The following is a 23687-nucleotide window of genomic DNA, read 5'->3' on the forward strand; positions in this document are numbered from 1 at the left end:
AATATAATACCTGAAAATAGCTTTTTGGGACACTTTTCTGATGAGCCGGGATCAGTATGGGATGCTGTCGCACGGAATGCCGAATGTTAGTTTACCGACATTGGCATCCCGTGTGCCAGAATGCCGGCAGGGGGGCAAGGGCAATGAAGCCTCTTGCGGACTTGGTGGTGAGCTTTGCCCACAACAGGTTCTATTCTCCCTCTATTCTCTCTGGTGTTGTGGATACCCAAAGAGGGGGAATCACTTACTTCGCCGGTATTCCGGTGGAGTTATATGTATTAGGATCCCGACGGGCAGTATTTTAACCGCATACCGATGAGCCAGTCCAAATATGTATTGTAGGTAATGAGTAGACTGATAATGGAGCACTACAACCCTCAGCATGTCATGTTGGCAGAATGTGGTAATAAAATACAAATTTGCATCTCAAGTGCTCTTCATGAATAATTGCTAACTTCTAAATCTCTAGGAATAAAATAAAAAATGAACACACTAGCAATAATACCCTTGTTTTACTGTCTGCTTGTATTAACTGTTTCGACATTTGTTGCAACAGCATATACTGCTAAAAAAATGTTACTGTATATTGGGGGTCATTCCGACCCGTTCGCACACAGCGGTTCTTCGCTGCGGTGCGAACGGGTCGGAAATGGCCATGTATGGCGGACGCCAGTGAGAAATGTGATCATAGCGGCGATCGCAAGAAGACAGACAGGCGGGAGGCGTCCCGGGGTGGATACTCACCGTAATTGCAGCCCTGGTCTTGTTTTACTTGAAACTTTTTTAGCATAGCAGGGCTGCACAAGCGTTCGCAGCCCTGCTATGCTAAAATACACTCCCACACAGGCGGCGTCAGGTTGAACGCACGAGCAACTAAAAGTTGCTACGTGTGATCAACTCGGAATGACCCCCATTGTTTAGGTTTTTTATGTGCTCCTTATGGATGGCCATAGACCATTGATGATTTGAAATAATCGATGGTGTATGGCCAATGTCAAATACTTTTATCATCGATGGGGGAGAACCAGATGGTTTCCTGCCATCGATGGTTTAGTGCTACTGAATTCCGCCCCCCTCACCCCCATCCAAATGTCAGGGCACGGAGCGTAGCCCCGCCACTGACACTCGTGAAGCTCTGCCCACAGTTTGCAGGGGTGACCATCGATGGATAAAACCATTGATGGTTCCCTTACAGATGGTTTTACACCATCGAGGTTATCCATCTATGGTACCATGGATGGTGACCATCAATGGATAACCCACCGATGGACATCCCTAGTGCTCCTGCTAATAATGATTTAGGAATGATCATATACAGTATAAAGGGTGATGGACATCCTCATAGGCGCATGGCCAGCCCTCTAATCTATAAATGGGCCGCATACACCCTTAATCTCAGTTATAAAGTTGATCAAAGAGCTATCTATTGATAGTAACATACCTGCAGGCATTTTAAACAGGTGTTACATTTAAAATAGACATTGGGGGTAATTCTGAGTTGATCGCAGCAGCAAGTTTGTTAGCAGTTGGGCAAAACCATGAGCACTGCAGGGGGGGACAGATATAACATGTGCAGAGAGAGATAGATTTGGGTGTAGTGAGTTCAATCTGCAATCTAATTTGCAGTGTAAAAATAAAGCAGACAGTATTTACCCTGCACAGAAACAAAATAACCCACCCAAATCTAACTCTCTCTGCACATGTTATATCTGCCTCCCCTGCAGTGCACATGGTTTTGCCCAACTGCTAAAAACATTCCTGCTGCGATCAACTTGGAATTACCCCCCATGTGCACTGCAGGGGAGGCAGATGTAACATTTGCAGAGAGAGTTAGATTTGGGTGGGTTATTTTGTTTCTGCGCAGGGTAAATACTGGCTGCTTTATTTTTACACTGCAATTTAGATTTCAGTTTGAATACAGCCCACCCAAATCTAACTCTCTCTGCACATGTTATTTCTGCCCCGCCTGCAGTGCACATGGTTTTGCCCAACTGCTAACAAATTTGATGCTGCGATCAACTCAGAATTAGGCCCAATATTAATTATATCTTTGTTTTTTCAGTTATTTTCTATAGTTATTAATATATTTATATTACGCCTGCATTTTTGGTTGAGTTTTACAATTGGGAGCAGAGGAAGGCAGCAGATGAGGGATCAGAGGGCCACCTGTTTCCCATCACTGATATACACTAATCTGTGCTTTTGTAGGAATATTTTTGATAGGCTGTAGTCCATAAAACACGTTCTCATGCCTCCTATTTACCTAGTTCTCTACTCTGTTTCCCGCATGACCACAGCTTTATACGATTTGGAATTCTGCTGATAACTCCATCATTTTTGTCTTGTTTAAGGTGGAATTCCTTTCATCCTGGTGGGAGAGTTTTTCCAACAGTCTCAGCGCCCCGCTGCATTTATGGTCGCAGGCTCAGTGAATTGGATCAGCAACTTTGCTGTTGGTCTTCTCTTTCCTATAATCCAGGTAATTACTTACTCATATGGTGACACAAATCCATCATTTTCAAGTAAAAAGCGATTACAGTATGTTATTATTCTTGATTCCAGGAATGGTATAATTCAAGGCTTTATAGAAAACATTATGCTGCACAGGGGCAAACGCAGGATTTCTGTAGCGGGGGCAGAGGCGTAACAAGGGTAGGACGAGTGGGGCACGTGCCCTGGGCGCCTTGGCAGGCCCAGGAGAGGGGGGTGCCGCTGGCGACCAGGGCATCATGCCCCACTCGCCCCCATCACGCCGAAATGAGAGGGGAGGAGAGCGCAGCGTCTCTCCCTCCCCTCACCGCCGCCAGAGCACTAGCAACGCTGCGTGTGTCCGGTCTCCGGCATTAGCCAATCAGAGCTTGCGGACCAGCTCCTGATTAGCTGCCGGTCCGCGAGCTCTGATTGGCTGGCGAACCGGCGCCACACAGCCGCCGGAGACCGGGAGCGGTGAGGGAAAGGAGAGGCGCTGCGCTCTCCTCCCCTCACAGACACTACAGGCGGTGAGTGACCGGGGGGGGGGGCGCACAGTGGGGCATGTATCTGGCACAGTGGGGCATGTATCTGGCACAGTGGTGCATGTATCTGGCACAGTGGGGCATGTATCTGGCACAGTGGGGCATGTATCTGGCACAGTGGGGCACAGTGGGGCATGTATCTGGCACAGTGGGGCATGTATCTGGCACAGTGCGGCAATGTATCTGGCACTGTGGGGCAATGTAACTGGCACTGTGGGGCAATGTAACTGGCACTGTGGGGCATGTATCTGGCACTGTGGGGCAATGTATCTGGCACAGTGGGGCATATATCTGGCACAGTGGGGCATGGATCTGGCACTGTGGGGCAATGTATCTGGCACTGTGGGGCAATGTAACTGGCACTGTGGGGCAATGTATCTGGCAATGTAACTGGCACTGTGGGGCAATGTATCTGGCAATGTAACTGGCACTGTGGGGCATGTATCTGGCACTGTGGGGCATGTATCTGGCACTGTGGGGCATTGTATCTGGCACTGTGGGGCAATGTAACTGGCACTGTGGGGCAATGTATCTGGCAATGTAACTGGCACTGTGGGGCAATGTATCTGGCAATGTAACTGGCACTGTGGGGCATGTATCTGGCACTGTGGGGCATGTATCTGGCACTGTGGGGCATTGTATCTGGCACTGTGAGGCAATGTGACTGGCACTGTGGGCCATTTTCAGTGGCCACACCCCTTCTGGGGTGTGCCCATGCCCATTTTCTCGACGCCCGTGCCTTCGGCGCTCGCACATGCTTCTTTTGCTGGTTGTTGTTTTTTTTGTTTTTTTTGGGGGGGCGCCATTTTCCATCTTGCCCTGGGCTCCAAAAACCCTAGCTACGCCTCTGAGCGGGGGTTTCCATATGTTTGCTTTTGTAATGATAGTCAGCAACCCATGAAGGAGGCATATCTAGCATGTAATAAGCTGTAGTCTGCCCCAAACAAAGTGCAGGTTATGTAATATAAGATGCGTTTCATTTGGTGGCTGTGGGGACCCTGATGGTCAGGACACTGACGCCGGAATCCCGCCAGCTGAAATCCCGGCGAAACAGGGCTATTCCCACTCGTGGGTGTCCATAGAGTGGGAATAGATTCTGTGGCGTGCACAGCGAGCCACCAAGCCCACAGGGGACTCTTTGCGCTCACCCCACTGCTGGCATCCTGTCCGCCGGTAAATCATACTGAATGTAATACAGTACATCAGACATATACAGGATCAATGATCACGGTAAGCCACTTACCAGATTCTCTCTATGGTGCAATGACTGAGCACTCTGTTTACTTTTACTTACTTTACTCTATCTAGGGTCTATTTACTAAGCCTTGGATGGATATAAAGTGGACGGAGATAAAGTCCCAACCAACCAGCTCCTATCTGTCATTTTTCAAACCCAGCCTGTGACATGGCAGTTAGGGGCTGATTGGCTGGTACTTTATCTCTGTCCACTCAACCTGTTTTTTTGTTTTCCTGGTCAAAATGTCCTTGTCATTGGAGTCATTCCAAGTTGATCGCTCGCTGCCGATTTTCGCAGAGTAGCGATCAGGTGAAAAAACTGCATTTGTACCCATACGCGCAACGTATGGGTACATAGCTCTTTGTGGTTGTGCTCATGTTCTAGCAAAGTTTTCCTTCACACTTGCGGCCGCAAGAAGATTGACAGGTTCCTGGGTGTCAACTGACTGTTTTCAGGGAGTGTTTGGAAAAACGCAGGCGTGTCTGAAAAAACGCAGGTGTGGCTGAAAAAACGCAGGTGTGGCTGGGTGTTCGCTGGGCGGGTGTATGACGTCAAATCCGGACAGGAATAGGCTGAAGTGATCGCAAGCGCTGGGTAGGTTCAGACCTACTCTTAAACTGCACAAACTGTTTTTGCAGAGCTCGGCTGCACACGCGTTCACACTTCTGCTAAGCTAAAATACACTCCCCAGTGGGCGGCGGCATAGCGGTTGCACGGCTGCTAAAACTAGCTAGCGAGCGATCTACTCGGAATGACCCCCATTGTTCAGTAAGCTTCTAGAGTGAGGGTCAGTGGCGATGGTGGTTATTTATTTTTTCTGCAGCGGGGTACACTGGGATTCCACAGGGAATACATCGGGGTGTAGAGTTGGATCTTGATCCGAGGCACCAACAGGCTAAAGCTTTGACTGTTCCCAGGATGCATTGCACCGCCTCCTCTAGAACCCCGCCTCCAGGCACTGGAGCTCAGTTTGTAAGTTGGTGCCTGCAGTGCAGGTCACTAACAGGTGGGGCTGCGCTAGGCAGCCCTGAAAAGAGCTTTTTAAGAAGACTTCAAGGGCCCCAGCACTATTTATGTCAATTTGACATTCTGTGTTGAGGCTCCATCACCTCCCCAGCAGCGCTGCATACTCCCGAGGCCGTGGTCCCAGATACTTGCTGCAGAAGCGCACCGGTCATCAATCACACCACCGCTGACGCTCTCCAGGATCGTGCGGCTGCACATGAGGGAGGAGGTAAGAGGGTCCACCAGATGGGACCCGCCGGTTAATCGTGGTCTGGTCGCGGTCCTGGGAGATGGATGGCACCGCTGGCGTGGACACTGCACTGCACAGGGACCCCACTATATCCACCAGGGCAAAGGAGCACAGGTCGGATTTACTAAAATCCGTTTTATAGAGGCTCCACAGTACCCGGTGGTGAGGACCTGCATAGGGGATAAGGCGCTGACCTGTAGCCCCTCCCCCAGCTATCTACTGCTGGTGTTCCCGCCCTGGAGCTGCATTTCACTCTCCCTCACTCCCTGACAGAGATTTTGGCGCCATCTTCACTACTAGCTGGCCTGACCTCCGGGACTGCAGGGCTCTGTTTCCTCTGTAAAGCCGCCTGTCTCATCAGCGCTGTGTATTTACAGGCACTTAAGTATTCTACATGTAATTTTAGACAGTGTTAGTTAAGAACAAGTGTACTGCTAGCTGAATATTTAGTACAAGTATTCCATGATATACATCCAGTATCTACTGTGCATTGTTATATCTATACTCATACATATTTATAATATGTAGTTTTACTAGTTCAGTGCAGTTTTATTGTTTATATTTAATAACTTCTGCATTGTACATGTGACTGAGTGTGCCTTTAGCTGTTGTGTGGATTTAATTCTCCTGTATCACACACATTGCAATTTGCTATCACTATGGGGGTAATTCCAAGTTGATCGCAGCAGGAATATAGTTAGCAATTGGGCAAAACCATATGCACTGCAGGGGAGGCAGATTTAACATGTGCAGAGAGAGTTAGATTTGGGTGGGTTATTTTATTTCTGTGCAGGGTAAATACTGGCTGCTTTATTTTTACACTGCAAATTAGATTGCAGATTGAACACACCCCACCCAAATCTATCTCTCTCTGCACATGTTAAATCTGCCTCCCCTGCAGTGCACATGGTTTTGCCCAATTGCTAACTAAATTCCTGCTGCGATCAACTTGGAATTACGCCCTATATTCTGTTAGAGATGAGCGCCGGAAATTTTTCGGGTTTTGTGTTTTGGTTTTGGGTTCGGTTCCGCGGCCGTGTTTTGGGTTCGACCGCGTTTTGGCAAAACCTCACCGAATTTTTATTGTCGGATTCGGGTGTGTTTTGGATTCGGGTGTTTTTTTCAAAAAACCCTAAAAAACAGCTTAAATCATAGAATTTGGGGGTCATTTTGATCCCAAAGTATTATTAACCTCAAAAACCATAATTTCCACTCATTTTCAGTCTATTCTGAATACCTCACACCTCACAATATTATTTTTAGTCCTAAAATTTGCACCGAGGTCGCTGTGTGAGTAAGATAAGCGACCCTAGTGGCCGACACAAACACCGGGCCCATCTAGGAGTGGCACTGCAGTGTCACGCAGGATGTCCCTTCCAAAAAACCCTCCCCAAACAGCACATGACGCAAAGAAAAAAAGAGGCGCAATGAGGTAGCTGTGTGAGTAAGATAAGCGACCCTAAAAGGCACCTCAGGTAAACAATGGAGATGGATGGATACTAGTATACAATTATGGATGGACTGCCGAGTGCCGACACAGAGGTAGCTACAGCCGTGGACTACCGTACTGTACTGTGTCTGCTGCTAATATAGACTGGTTGATAATGAGATGTAGTATGTATAAAGAAGAAAGAAAAAAAAACCACGGGTAGGTGGTATACAATTATGGACGGACTGCCGAGTGCCGACACAGAGGTAGCTACAGCCGTGGACTACCGTACTGTACTGTGTCTGCTGCTAATATAGACTGGTTGATAATGAGATGTAGTATGTATAAAGAAGAAAGAAAAAAAAACCACGGGTAGGTGGTATACAATTATGGATGGACTGCCGAGTGCCGACACAGAGGTAGCTACAGCCGTGGACTACCGTACTGTACTGTGTCTGCTGCTAATATAGACTGGATGATAATGAGATGTAGTATGTATAAAGAAGAAAGAAAAAAAAACCACGGGTAGGTGGTATACAATTATGGACGGACTGCCGAGTGCCGACACAGAGGTAGCTACAGCCGTGGACTACCGTACTGTACTGTGTCTGCTGCTAATATAGACTGGATGATAATGAGATGTAGTATGTATAAAGAAGAAAGAAAAAAAAACCACGGGTAGGTGGTATACAATTATGGACGGACTGCCGAGTGCCGACACAGAGGTAGCTACAGCCGTGGACTACCGTACTGTACTGTGTCTGCTGCTAATATAGACTGGTTGATAATGAGATGTAGTATGTATAAAGAAGAAAGAAAAAAAAACCACGGGTAGGTGGTATACAATTATGGATGGACTGCCGAGTGCCGACACAGAGGTAGCTACAGCCGTGGACTACCGTACTGTACTGTGTCTGCTGCTAATATAGACTGGATGATAATGAGATGTAGTATGTATAAAGAAGAAAGAAAAAAAAAACCACGGGTAGGTGGTATACAATTATGGATGGACTGCCGAGTGCCGACACAGAGGTAGCTACAGCCGTGAACTACCGTACTGTGTCTGCTGCGACTGGATGATAAATAATGATATAAAAAATATATATATATCACTACTGCAGCCGGACAGGTATATATTATATAATGACGGACCTGCTGGACACTGTCTGTCAGCAGAATGAGTTTTTTATACGAGTGTTTAACTTTTTCAGGCAATCACAATATAGTATACTATACTGGTGGTCAGTGTGGTCAGGTCACTGGTCAGTCACACTGGCAGTGGCACTCCTGCAGCAAAAGTGTGCACTGTTTAATTTTAATAATATGTATGTACTCCTGGCTCCTGCTATAACCTATAACTGCTCCCCAGTCTCCCCCACAATTAAGCTGTGTGAGCACAGTCAGATATTATACATAGATGATGCAGCACACTGGGCTGAGCACAGATATGGTATGTGACTGAGTCACTGTGTATCGTTTTTTTCAGGCAGAGAACGGATTATATTAAATAAAACTGCACTGGTGGTCACTGGTCAGTGGTCAGTCACTAGTAAACTCTGCACTCTCTAGTACTCCTAAGCTCCAGTAAATCAAGTGTCTCTGTCTCAATCTCACTCTCTCTCTTCTAATCTAAATGGAGAGGACGCCAGCCACGTCCTCTCCCTATCAATCTCAATGCACGTGTGAAAATGGCGGCGACGCGCGGCTCCTTATATAGAATCCGAGTCTCGCGATAGAATCCGAGCCTCGCGAGAATCCGACAGCGTCATGATGATGTTCGGGCGCGCTCGGGTTAACCGAGCAAGGCGGGAAGATCCGAGTCGCTCGGATCCGTGTAAAAAAAGCTGAAGTTCGGGCGGGTTCGGATTCCGAGGAACCGAACCCGCTCATCTCTATATTCTGTACCATGAGGGGCTAGGTGCGCCAAGGTTCCATATATATATATCTATATCTATCTCTATATATATATATATATATCTATATATCTATATCTCTCTCTCTCTCTCTCTCTATATATATATATATATATATATATATATATATACTGCTACACAGAATATATGAGTTGGTATTTTTACTGTGTGTTTCAGTCACCTCATACCGCTTAAATCCTCTGTGTCCTGTATTTCCTGACACATAACATAGGGGGTTATCTGCAGGTATTGTGTTTGTCTGGCTATAATGTACTGTTATGCCCTAAAGCTACATTCCTTATAATGTCTGCTACACAGGGAGGGAAATCCTGCAGTGCTGGCACCATGGATTTACCTGAGGGAGAAGTTTTAGCTGCTGGTTCAGGTGCTGAGTGCCATACACCCAGTCAACCTGTGGCCAATCAGGACCCACCTTGGGCAGCGTTCTCAAGTATGCTGAATACACTTGTGACACATCTTATGTCCCCTGTGGGACCTCCTGTGCCATTACAGCCATATATTGTCCCTGTAGTTAATCCGCCCTGGACGGATACTCTGTCTACCCAATTACAACAATTAAATCAATCTTTGGTTAGACAAAAGTGTACCCCGCCCCCCTCTGGGGCCAAGGGGTCATCTAAGCGGGCCATTTCTTCCTCACAATCCACTAATATTTCAGATAATTCTTCCGATGAGGATAGGGAATATACTGATCCGTCAGACACTGATACAGTTGCTTATGATGAGGAATCTACAACCCAGGTTGATGTTCCTGACCTACAGTAGCGGAGGCTATTAAGCTAATTCTCCAAATAGATGATGATATTGAGCCTACTACTGTGTCTAAGAAACCTGATAAGTTCAAATGTCAGAAGGTTGCTAAAGTAGTCATACCACATTCTGACCATTTAATTGACATACGTCAGGAATCCTGGTCGTCTAAAAATATGCTAGCTCGTTATCCTATCCCTGCGGAGTTGAGTAACAAGTGGGAAACTCCACTGCCAGTGGACTGTCATGTCACCCGTCTTGTGGTGTCATCTACTCTGCCTGTCACCACTGTCACCTCACTGAAGGAACTGACATATAAGCCCGTGGAGGGATGCCTGAAGTCTATTTACTCTCTTACTGGTGCGGTACATAGACCCACTATGGCAGCCTCCTGGGCTGTGAAAGGAATTGAAGCATGGGTTCAGGCAATTGAGGATGAGCTGCCTCAGGATTTTTCTGACACTGCCAGACAATATCTGTCTTATATTACCACAGCCTCCCACTATATTCAGGAGGTGGCCTCTGATGCAGGTGTAATGGCAGCCAAGGCAGCGTCTACTACATCTATCTTGGCTCGCCGAATTCTGTGGTTGAGGTCCTGGAAGACGGACCTGGACTCCAAAAAGACCTTGGAGGTGTCCCTTTTAAGGGAAACATCCTATTTGGGGAGGATCTGAACAAGATTGTGACTGACTTGGCGACTGCTTAGACTGCGTTTCTCCAAAGTACTAATCCTTCTTCTCCGAAGGATAAGAGTACCACTTTTCGTTCCTTTCAACCTCCAGGGAAAGCAGAGTCAGGCGTATCCGCGACAAGCTCGTGCTTCCAAAACCACTAATCCCAAATCTAAACAATCCTGGGCCGCCCATCAGCCTGCTTCCAAACAAGACAAGCCTGCTGTATGATGGGGCAGGCCTTCCCCTGAGGGACCCCAGGGTGGGAGGCCGACTTCTGCAGTTCGCCCAGGACTGGATAAAGACCACTTTGGATGCCTGGGTGTGGGAAGTTGTCTCTCACGGGTACGCAATCTCTTTCAAGGGACGTCCCCCTCGCCAGTTTTGCACAACGGTTATCCCTGCGGATACGTTATACGTGCAAGCTGTACACTTAGTTGTACAATCCCTCCTGGACACAGGAATGGTAGTGCCGGTACCTCTGTCTCAGGGAGGCCGGGGATACTATTCAACCCTGTTTTTAGTTCTGAAGTCAAAAGGATCCTTTCGGCCTATACGCAACCTCAAATCATTGAACAAGTTTGTGAGGGTATCCAAATTACGTATGGAACCTCTGCGCTCTATTGTGCTCGCCATGGAACCCGAAGACTATATGGTATCCCTGGACATACAGGATGCTTATCTGTACATACCTATTGCCATGTCACATCAGCAATATCTGCGGTTTGCTATTGGCAACCTACATTATCAATTCCAGGCCCTGCCTTTTGGACAGGCCACGGCCCTTCGGATCTTTACCAAGGACATGGCCGTGATGACTGCTCTTCTCCGCCATCAGAGAATCAGGATCCTGCCATATCTGGACGACTTGCTGACACTGGCGAACTCTCAAGAGATTCTCCTCAGTTATCTGGAGCTGACTGTCCAATTCCTACAAGCCCCTCGGGTGGCTCATCAACTGGACAAAGTCCTCACTGGTCCCTGCTCGGAGCATGGTGCACCTAGGAGCACTACTGGACACACACAACCAACGATTGTTTTTGTCTCCAGAGAAAGTCCTGAAACTCAAGGACAGGATCAGATACTGTATTTGCTCTCTCACCCAAAAGTGTTGATACACTCAGCGATGCAAGTACTAGGCCTCATGGTGTCGGCTTTCGACATGGTAGAGTATGCTCAATTTCATTCTCGCCCTCTACAGAGGTTAATCCTTTCCAAGTGGGATGGTCTGCCTCATCGGATCAGGTCTCAAATGATCTCCTTGACTCCGGAGGTTCATCTGTCACTGAGCTGATGTCTACAGGACCAACAGTTGAGCAGGGGCCGTCCCTTCTGGATCTCCAACGGATGCCAGTTTGCGGAGTTGGGGTGCAGTGTTGGAGCAACACTCTCTCCAGGGTCGGTGGACCAGGGAGGAATCTCTCCTCCCGATAAACACTCTGGAGTTGCGGGCAGTGTTCAATGCGTTGACACTAGCCTTTCCTCTGGTACAGAACAGGCCTGTTCAAGTACAAACAGACAACGCCACCACAGTGGCGTACATAAATCATCAAGGCGGCACTCGAAGCCGCATGGCAATGCTGGAAGTATCAAAAATCCTCCATTGGGCGGGAACGCCATCTGCCAGCAATATCGGCAGTGTTCATTCCCGGGGTACTCAATTGGGAAGCGCATTTACTCAGTCGTCAGGACGTTCACTCCGGAGAGTGGAGTTTTCATCCAGAAGTATTTCAACTCCTAGTGGACAAGTGGGGTCTACCAGATGTAGACCTGATGGCGTCTTGACACAATCACAGGGTTCCGGTCTTCGGATCAAGGACAAGGGATCCTCAAGCAGCGTTCGTGGACGCACTGGCAAGTCCATGGAACTTTCGGCTGCCATACGTGTTCCCTCCAGTGTCACTCCTGCCCAGGGCACTACGGAAGTTCAAGCAAGAAAGAGAAATACTATTTCTAGTCACTCCAGCGTGGCCCAGTCAGCATTGCTTCTCAGACCTGCAGGGTCTATCGATAGAGCGTCCTCTTCTACTTCCTCAAAGCCCAGATCTCCTCGTTCAGGGCCCTTGTGTCTATCCGGACCTGGCCAGACTGGCTTTGATGGCGTGGCTCTTGAAGCTTCACTCCTGAGGGCCAAGGGATGCTCTGAGGTGGTTATTCAAACTATGTTGAAAGCCCGCAAACGGTGTACCTCGCAGAAAGAGATTTAACCATGGTAAGTCTACCATAAATCACTTTTTTTTTTTTTACTATTAAAGTAACAAGAAAATGTCAAAGTTAATACTGACTTAAGAGAAAATTTCCTGATTGTCTTAATCGAGGTCAAACTTCCCTGTAATCCAGGTAAAGAAATAGTAATTGAAAACACAGGTCACATCGCTGACCCACCCCTGTATATTAAACAACTGATCGACACAGGGCCATAACTAGAGTGATGAGGCCGGAGACATCAAACAAAGTGCAGGTGCCCTATGGGCAGAACAAACCGTCACCACAATATGTAATAGTAAGTGCACCAGGGGTCAAAACTATTCCTGTCACAGCCAGTACTAGTGGCCATTCGACGCCCTGCCTATTAACTCTGCCACCCAATGGTGTAATAAGGATGGGACAGGTAAGGAGCGCTGACATGAGCAGTGTGGCAAATGCCAAAGTGGGCTGATAGGCATTGTCCGGTAGGACCCTGCCATACCACAATAGCTAGATTAAGCCACAGGGAATGCTGCACATGCACATCGGGCTTCACATTCAGAGATGGCCCTAAGAGCCCTTGTCTGCAGGCAGGATATACAGAAGAAATACAGTACCGGGAGTTGGATCTCCCCTGCGCAGCTCTCACAAGAAAAGGGAGGGCACGTGAGCCAGATGATGTGAAAATACAAGGAGTATCATATTCCTCGGGCTGTGACTTCTCACCATCATCGCAGAGCTGCCACCCGGCTCTTACCATCTGCTGCTACTGAGAAAGAGAAAGGTATGAAGTAGAGAGATCATCGGTAAACGAGAAAAGCTTCATATTAAACAGCTCTAATTCCTAAACCCTTCCTCCAATTTGGATTTGACTACACTCAAATGATAGTCTGCACTTTAAAACCATATTTATTATATAACTGTAACTTAAATATGTTTTGATAAACAGCTAAAATAACCAAAATTGTGTCAGTGTCTAAATGTATGTGAATGTATTTATTTATTTATGTATGTATGTATGTATGTATGTTTGTAGTTATGCCCTCCATGATGTTAGCCACACCCCTTATGCAGACACCCTATCAGTACCGGTCATGCCCCCATATCACTAAGGTACACTACTGTGTGGTGTAACGTGTATAAGGGGCTCTACTGTGGGATGTAATGTGTATAAGGGGCTCTACTGTGGGTTGTAACTTGTACAAGGTACACTACTATATGGTGTAATGTGAATAACAGACATTACTGTGCACTGTAATGTGAATAACGGACACTACTGTGCTGTTTAATGTGAATAAATCTCTATATTTATAAAATGGTGTGGTATATTAAGACAGAATTCACCAACATGATTGGACACATTAGAGAAACATGGCCATGCATTATTTCCCAACAACTGCACACCTCAGGCCTGACCTACTTCCTACTGAGACCAAAACATCATCACAAAGCCACTGCTCACTCCACAAGTGTAAACAGTTCCAGCTATCACAGAGACACTACTCACAGGGCGGCAGCACATCGCTGAATCACTATGACACACATTTCTTACTGAAAAATTTCACAAAATGTCAAATTTAACATATAACTCAAATGACCACATATCAGACCTCATCAAACATGACTTGTACAATGATGATCTATTCAAAGAATTTGAAAAGGCCTTCCCTGCGCAGCCACTTCAGCATCAGCAAACACTGAGGGTTTTATTCACTTAGGGGTCTATTCATGAAGCAGTGAAAAGAGTGGAGAAGTGATCCAGTGAAGAAGTTGTCCATAGCAACCAATCATCTGCTCTGTATTATTTTATAGTATGCAAATTTGAAATGTTACATCAAATGCTGATTGGTCACCATGGGCAACTTCTCCACCAGCTCACTTCTCCACAATTTTCACTGCTTCACGAAAAGACCCCTAAAGCTGTTATTTTTAATGAATAAATATTTAACTGTATTAGTCAAACTAAACAGCCTATTCTGAAGTATTTGTCCTCCTATTTTGTATCATCTCCACATAGAACTATTTTGTCACAACAAGGACCATTTTATAAGATAGATATACCACTCTTGGGTGTGAGGTCATATATATATACAAGGCGGTCTATAAGTGTGGAAATACTCATATAAAAAGGAAATTAGTAAGGAAATATTAATCCAGTGTCTAGGGGGAGGTGTGGGGAGGGCCTTTTTAGTGTATGTCACCAGTTACGGCAGCCATCTTGAAGTCGGCTATGTTGGATGCAACTCTCATTTTTTAATTGGGAAGGTAGTCATGTGACATATCAAACAGATACAGAGTTACATAAGAAAAACAATGGTCTTCTTTGTTTTAACGTATCTTTATTCATTGTCTTGATATCTGGAGAAAGTGTTATTGCAAATGATCACCCATTACTCACAGTGCAGTTGCTGAATTCCTTGCCAAATTTAAAGAAACCAAATTAGTTGCAGATCAACCAAAACATGGATGACCAAAAACTGCTAAAGATGAAGCAACAACAACTGCCGTGCTGGCATCATTTTCATAGAACCCCACAACGATATCAAGACAATCTCAACATGCCCTGTTTGTGTTAGTGCCATTGTCATTAATGTCACTACCTGCTAGAGAGAGACTGGGGCCACTTTTCGGCCCTAGCATCCACGTGTACACACCCGCCTTAGGTGTGGGCATGTGTAAAAGGGGTGCGTGATGTGAAAGGGGTGCGCGGACACTGCTTACGTGGCCTGCCGCGAGTCAGGGGGCCGTGTACTCACAGCACGCCCTCATATTTCTTTACAACAGCCACTTTGGGAGGTGGGGGAGGACAAACCACAGAGCTGGAAGCTGTGCTGCGCACAGTCTTCCAGGCTCTCTGTGTGACTGGACCAGCCCACCAGACCTGTGGCCAGTGTTAAAACGAAGAACACCATTATTTTTCAATATATATATAAAGTATATATCTGAATGGTTATTTTACTTCAAGCGATTGCACCTCTTTGTTACAATACTTTTTTACACACATCTCGCTAATTTTACTGGCCTCCACACTACTAGAAGAGTTTGTACTATCAATATAAGAAAGTAGGATGTTGCAGAGGGTTTGACAATAATTAGAAAGCCCCTTTAACACTGAATACCTGCCATTTTCATCTCCAAAATATTTCCAGTATCAGACCCTCTCTCACCCAGATGCTACTAAGACCCTTATCCACTCACTTGTCATCTCCAGACTGGACTACTGTAATCTCCTCCTACAGTGTGTGGCATCCCTGACAAATGCCTCTCTCCACTCCAATCTATCCTCAATGCTGGTGCCTGGCTCATCTTCCTCACCAAATGTACTATGTCCACCTCCCCTCTATTACGAGCCCTTCACTGGCTCTCCTTCAGCTTCTCACACTCACAATGCCCTTATCCACTCCTCTGCCATTTAGCTTATCTCCCTTTTCACTCTCATCCTTTCGTAATTGCACGCCTCTTCTCCTGCCTTACTTCCTCCCATTCCTATCTCCAAGATCATGTGATGTTCCCAATCTCTGGTATTTTCTACCTCTCCCCATCAGATTCTTCACCTCTCTACAAAATTTTAAATGTGCTCTCAATACCCAGTTCTTTACCAAACCCAGCCAAATCTCATCCCAACCCTCTGTCCCACGCTCACTGCCTGCCCGGTCTATGTCACCCCTGTCTACCTGCCCCTCTCCTTTAGAATGTAAGCTCTCACAAGCAGGGCCCTCTTCCATACTTGTGCCTTTCCTTCACTTATACCCCTTTTACACTCACAGAGCCGGGTCACTCCCGGGATACTTCCCGGTATGCATTCCCGGGACTGACCCCTTTCACACTGCACTAAGACCTGGGATCGACCCGGGACAGCCCCATTTACACTGATCCCAGGCTATCCCTGCAAATGCATATGTATGTCATTAGAAATGGCCTTTTTTCTGGCTCACATAGATGAGGTCACAATCAGGGCCGGCTCGAGGCATGTTCAACTCGAGCGGCCGCACAGGGCGCCACCCTTAAAGGGCGCCGCGCGCTGGCGCCGCCATGTCGGAGCCTGTAGCCGGCCCTGTCCTGTAGCCTGCTGTCCTCCCGCTTGTATAGTGAGCTGTGCGCGCTATGCGGCGCTGGCGTCTGATGTCAGACACCGGCGCCGCAGAGCGCACAGTTCTGTGTCAGACAGCGGCGCGCACAGCAGCACTCCCCCTCCCTCGGCACAGCAGGTACTGGGGGCATATGTGGCACTGTAGGGGGCATTTATCTGGCACTGTGGGGGGCATTTATCTAGCACAGTGGGGGCATTAATGTATCTGGCACTGTGGGGGGCATTCATTTATCTGGCACTGCATTTATCTGGCACTGTGGGGGCATTTATCTGTGCAATGTGAGGGGGCATTAATGTATCTGGTACTGTGGGGGCATTTCTGGCACTGTGGGGTCATGTATCTATCTGGGACTGTGGGGGCATATCTGGCACTGGGGGGGGGCATTAATGTATCTGGCACTGTGGGGGCATTTATTTATCTGGCACTGTGGGGGCATTTATCTGGCACTGTGGGGGGCATTTATCTGGTTCTGTGGGGGCATTAATTTATCTGGCACTGTGGGGGGCATTCATTTATCTGGCACTGTGGGGGGGGGGCATTACTGTATCTGGCACTGTGGGGGGGGGGGCAATTATCTGGCACTGTGGGGGCATTTATCTGTGCACTGTGAGGGGGCATTAATGTATCTGGCACTGTGGGGGCATTTCTGGCACTGTGGGGTCATGTATCTATCTGGGACTGTGGGGGCATATCTGGCACTGGGGGGGGCAATAATGTATCTGGCACTGTGGCGGCATTTATCTGGCACTGTGAGGGGGCATTAATGTATCTGGCACTGTGGGGGCATTTATCTGGCACTGTGAGGGGGCATTAATGTATCTGGCACTGTGGGGTCATTTATCTATCTGGGACTGTGGGGGCATATCTGGCACTGTGGGGGCATTTATGTATCTGGGACTGTGGGGGCATATCTGGCACTGTGGGGGCATTTATGTATCTGGCACTGTGGGGGGTATTTATGTATCTGGCACTGTGGGGGGCATTTATGTATCTGGCACTGTGGGGGGCATTTATGTATCTGGCACTGTGGGGGCAATTATGTTTCTGGCACTGCTGGGGGGGCATGTCATGTGCATTTGGCACTGCTGGGGGGGCATGTCATGTGCATTTGGCACTGCTGGGGGGGCATGTCATGTGCATCTGGCACGGCTGGGGGGCATGTCATGTGCATCTGGCACGGCTGGGGGGCATGTCGTGTCTAGCTGGCACGGCTGGGGGGCATATCATGTAGTGTTCCCGTGTCTCAGAGCAATACCTGGCCCAAAGTGTCTAACGTGCTCTGCCTGGCGCAAAGTGTCTAACTTGCTCTGCCTGGCGCAAAGTGTCTAACGTGCTCTGCCTGGCGCAAAGTGTCTAACGTGCTCTACCTGTCGCAGTGTGTATAGGAGGTTCTACCTGGTGCAATGTGTATTAGCTGCACTACTGTGTGGTGTAATGCGAATTGCCACTATTATGTGGCCGCGCCCCTTCCCCACGAAGCAACGCCCCTAAATTTTTGATGCGCGCCTTCGGCGCGCAAGGTCCATGATTTTGAACGGAGCAACAAGCATTAGAGTATGTACATCATTTTGCCCTTCTAACTTAAATATGTGCCCTCCCCGTGATTAGCACCCCTGCCCTAAAACAATCCTAGAGTGAACACTATCATGTGTAGCTGGCACTGCTGGGGGGCATATCATGTGTAGCTGGCACTGCAGCGGGGCATGTCATGTCTATCTGGCACTGCTGGGGGGTATATCATGTCTATCTGGCACTGCTGGGGGGCATGTCATGTGTAGCTGGCACTGCTGCGGGGCATGTCATGTCTATCTGGCACTGCACTACTGTAGACATTATGTGTAGCTGGCACTATACTGGAGACATTGTGTGTAAGGAACACTACTGTAGCTGTTATGTGTAATGCTGCTAATTGTGTGCGTAAAGGGGGTGTGAAAATATATTTATTTATAGTGTGATAATATGAAGTTGCGATGCTCCGCCCACTTTTCCAGGAGACCACGCCCACTTTCCCAGGAGCGCATAGAGTATGGGAGGGGGCGCTTTGAAATTTTCTCACACAGGGTGCTATTAGGCCTGGAGCCGGCCCTGGTCACAATACTCAACAAAGAGGGTGGGGCCTGCTCACAGCATTGCTGCAGTCATGTGTTGTGTACGGATAATTCCTCTGGCTTCAAGCATCTTGGATATGTTTTTATAAATGACTGCATCTTTCACTGTGCCTGTGATCTGCCTCATTATTTCCTCCTCTCCCCTAATGCTGAGCAGCTCTCTTACCTCCTGGTCTGTCCAGGTCGCCATGCTGTCTTGCTCCCACGCTTCAAGGACCCTCCCCTGGGCTCTGAAAGATGACATCATCTTTTCTGAGCCCAAGAAAGCTCCAATCCGAGGCCTTTTAACAGTCCCGGGTAGTGAATCCCGGGACGGGCCCCTTCACACTACACAGCTTCCTGGGTCGGTCCCGGATTCAACCCTGGTCGAGACCTGGGATGAAATCCCGGGATGCTCGTCCCGTGAAATTGTCCCTGTACCCTTTCACACTGAGAAAAATCCTGGGATGATGCGCGTTCATGTGCAATATCCCGGGATATTTTTGAGAGTGTTAAAGGGGTATTACTGTAATCATCCTTTACCCTATAATACCTTTAAAGGCACCAAATACCTCTGTTTTCTGCCACCATCATACTTATTTCAGTGTTAATATACCCTGTACTTGTCCTACATTGTCCTGAACTGTAAGTCACTGTGGGGTAGATTTATTAAGCCTGGTGAAGTGATAAAGTGGAAGGTGATAACGCACCAGCCAATCAGCTCCTAACTTCCATGTTACAGGCTGGTTTTGAAAATGACAGTTAGGAGCTGATTGGCTGGTGCTTTATCACCTTCCACTTTATCAGGCTTAATAAATCTGCCCCTGTTTTCTTGTTTTGCTTATTTATTTATTTATTTATTCTGTAACTGGGCGCTGCAGATTCCTCGTGCCACTATATAAAGGATAATAATAATAATAATAATAATAATAATACTACTGTAAGGGACATAATGTCACTCATACAGTATTTACAATGTCCCTTGTTTTTGCCCCCACACTGAGCGCTGGCCTCTGACATGCGGAGTTTCTTATTATATCATAATGTAATAAATAATTTCTGTCTCAGTTGCCCTCTAAAAATTTATGTTGTACATTTCGAGCCTAAGGGGCATATTCATCATTTTTAGTATCCAATTCTCAGCCTTCTCAGTCACAATTTTTTTTTTTTATTTATCATCCCTGCCTAATAGTAACAGTAACATAGTAACATAGATATGAGGTTGAAAAGAGGCAAAAAGCCCATTGGGTTCAACCTGTATTCTGTATTAAGCTGTGCACCAGCCGAAATAATGGTTTTCGTACCTATTGACTACTATATTTCGTAACACTCCCATATACATAATGTCAATATATTAAATGCTATAGCCTTGGATACTTTTTTCAGCTAGAAAACTGTCCAATCCGTATTTAAATGCATTTATAGAGTCTGCCATTATTATCTTCTCTGGCAGGGAATTCCAAATCCTTATTGCCCTTACTGTGAAGAACCCTTTCCTACGTTGTGTACGGAATTTTCCCTCCTCTAGACTCAGTGAGTGCTCACGTGTCCTATACAGAGTTCTATTAATAAACAAATCCCCTGCTAACTCTTTGTATTGACCCTTTACATATTTGAAGATATTAATAATGTCTTGTCTTAGTCACCTCTTTTCTAGTGTATACCTATTTAACCTAGTGAGCCTTTCCTCGTACTCCAGTGTCTCTAACCGTTTAATCAGCTTAGTAGCTCGCCTTTTAACTCTTTCGAGTTCCCCGATATCTATTTTATAATATGGTGCCCAAAATTGAACACAATATTCCAGATGCGGACGTACCAGTGATTTATACAGACAGGATTACATCCTCGTCCCTTGTCTCAATACCCCGTTTTATGCACGCAAGGATTTTACTTGCCTTTTTTGCTGCATTTTGACATTGTGTACTGTTATTAAACCTATTATCTATGAGCACCCCCAAATCTTTTTCCACTACTGCTACCCCTAAATGTATCACTTCCGAAAAAACTGCTCATTTTGTGGAGACAGTTTTTCAGAAAGTGATATTTCTGTCCTCATTGCCGGTCTGTGCATGGACAGGTGCGGCAAGTCATTGCACCTGTCCCCGCACCCCCCTCCAAGGGCATGTTATTGCAGTGGCCCACACTCCCCCTCCCCAGGCATGTTATTGCGGCGGTCCCTGTCACATCCCGCCGACCCAGCGTGCACCTGTGTCTCCCAGCTGCCTCTCTGACACCTTATTGCTGTCCCTTCCCCCTGCCAGCAGGAGAGGACAGCTGAAGCAGCGGCGCTCTCACCCCCCTGCCGTATCTGCCTGGCTGCATAGGGAGGTGAGCACTCAGCCACGCCCCCCCTTTTCCCCTGCCGGCTCCTTGTTGCCGGGGCTGCTGGGTCACGCTGCTTAATATTATTTAATAAAAGGGCCCCTTAGAAATGGGACAGCTATGTTAATTGTGCAAAATGCCAGGAAAATGCCCACTGTGCCATTTTCCCAGTGATTTGTATAGTACTGCTGCCAGTGACGTGGGGCACCAGACAGGTAAGTGTTGAAGAAATGCATACACAGTCCCCTGTACACCACACCCCTACCCCAATTATAGATACACACCACTGCCACAGCAACATGAGGTGACTACTAGAATCCTTCATCATTTTCTGTAGGGGTATACCATTTCTTATAACATACAAGATTTCATAGGGGACCTGATTCAGATGTGGATGGAGTGGCTGTCACTGGCTTGGAAGCAGCAGTGATAGCGCTGTATAGTGATGCAGCAGTGCGCATTTCCGTGGGATCGGCATCGCAAGGAGAAAATGGAGTGTGCAGGCAGGGCCAATATTGACTATATCGGAGGTTCATGCCTCTGGCCACAATATAGTTAATATGTGCCGTTACCCTGCATCGCACCGTGTGTAGGCGGTATACTGTAAGTGTTGTTATTGTACCTCATACAACTTTAAACAGCAGATAGAAATCAGGCGATTATAAGTGTATTGAGCTGTAAGTATCCTGCGTGACCTCTGTTTAATGATAGAAGTGGACTCTGCAGATCCTGTATCTGACACATAGCTGAGACCAGTATCTATTATTTAATCAAAATCCTTTAGCTCTCCCTTTGTACAAAACAAAGGTCTTTTTTCACATTTATGATGACAAATGGCTGAAGGCAATCTGTGCAACTCAGACAAAATGGCTGATTAGAGGACAAAACACTTCTCCGTCTCTTTTGTTTAACGTAAACAGAATTTATGTCCCAAATATATATCATTCGTCAACTCAATTACAGATAATAAGATGTGTGGCTGAGTTTCTCTCACCTTCAAAGGTGCTACAACCTACTCATTTGTTCTAAAAGCACATATTAATAGAAAATAAAAGTGCTTACAGAAAGTGCTCTGTATATACTGTAGCTGATCTAGAAATGACCACAAATCAAAAGCAGAGACAGGCAAGACTCGCTGTGAATAACTGAATGGATTCACATATATCTACATCAGTGGCGTAACTAGAAATTTTTCTCCCCCAAGCCAAAAAATTCTTCGGCGCCCCCCCCCCCCTTCATGCTCCATAATTGGGACCAAGAAAGGGATAAATATGCGCGCGCGCCAAAAAGGGGCGTGGTTTTGTTGTGGTGGGCGTGGTTTCGTATAAAGGGGCGTGACCTTGCAGGAAAAGACTACCTTATACCCCAGTTTTGCAACCTGCACGCCCATACGTTGGCCACCACAGGAAAGAAAAATAATCCTGATTCATGCCCCTTACATTATTTGTCATTTTTCCTCCTTATAGTAATGCCCAGTATACATTATGCCACATACTGCAATGGCCCTTAGACATTATGCCGCACACAATAATGCACGACACAATATGCACACACTGTAATGCCCCCGACACATTATGCCACACACCGTAATGTCTGTGACACATTATGCCACACACCGTAATGCCTGTGACACATTATGACAGGAATCGCAATGCCCGTTATACATTATGCTACACACTGCAATGCCCCTGATACATTATAGCACATACAATGTCTGTGACACATTATGACACACACCGCAATGTCCGTGATACATTATGCCACACACTGCAATGCCCGATACATTATAGCACATACAATGCCTGTGACACATTATGCCACACACTGCAATGACCTTGAGACATTATACCACAATGCCCGTGATATAGTATACCATGCACCGTAATGCCTGTGACACATACCGCAATGCCCTGCCCGTTATACCCTATGCCACACATCGCAATGCCCGTTATGTATTATGCCACACTGCAATGACCCTGAGACATTATACCACATACCACAATGCCCGTGATATAGTATACCACACACCGTAATGCCTGACACATTATGACACACACCGCAATGTCCGTGATACATTATGCCACACACTGCAATGACCCTGAGACATTATACCACATATCACAATGCCCGCGATATAGTATACCATACACCGTAATGCCCGTGACACATTATGACACACACCGCAATGTCCGTGATACATTATGCCACACACCGTAATGCCCATTACACATTAAGTCCTACAGTAAGGCTTCTAATTACTTTTCAATTACCTGCTCGTTGTCAGGGGTTTCATGCACTGGGTGTCATGCTCGTTGCCAGGGGTTTCATGCTCTTGGTTCCATGCACGGTGCCAGGGGTTTTCATGCTCAGGGTGTCATGCTCGTTGCCAGGTGTTTCATGCACTGGGTGTCATGCTCGCTGCCAGGTGTTTCATGCACTGGGTGTCATGCTCGTTGCCAGGTGTTTCATGCACTGGGTGTCATGCTCGTTGCCAGGTGTTTCATGCACTGGGTGTCATGCTCGTTGCTAGGAGGTAGTCCTTGTTGCTAGGGCTGTGCTCCCAGTGCCACATATGTCCCCAGTGCCAGATATTCCCCCACGGTGCCAGGTACTTACATGCCCCAGTGCCAAATATAGTCGTCGTCCCCATGTGCCAGGTACACATATACCCCCCCAGTGCCACATATGCCCCCAGTGCCAGATATTC

The 23687-nt window shown here is 47.0% G+C and overlaps 1 protein-coding gene across 4 annotated transcripts in view; it reads left to right on the forward strand.

The window, feature by feature from the left end:
• Nucleotides 1-23687, forward strand: part of SLC2A9 (solute carrier family 2 member 9) — a 724331-nt gene that overhangs the window by 591769 nt on the left and 108875 nt on the right. For all 4 annotated transcript variants that reach the window (XM_063923094.1, XM_063923104.1, XM_063923114.1 and 1 more), the window contains one exon: nucleotides 2352-2479. In XM_063923094.1, coding sequence (XP_063779164.1) covers nucleotides 2352-2479 — 128 coding nt within the window. The remainder of the gene's footprint in view (nucleotides 1-2351; nucleotides 2480-23687) is intronic.

The sequence above is a fragment of the Pseudophryne corroboree genome, chromosome 1 (assembly GCF_028390025.1).
Source record: "Pseudophryne corroboree isolate aPseCor3 chromosome 1, aPseCor3.hap2, whole genome shotgun sequence".
Classification (NCBI taxonomy): domain Eukaryota; kingdom Metazoa; phylum Chordata; class Amphibia; order Anura; family Myobatrachidae; genus Pseudophryne; species Pseudophryne corroboree.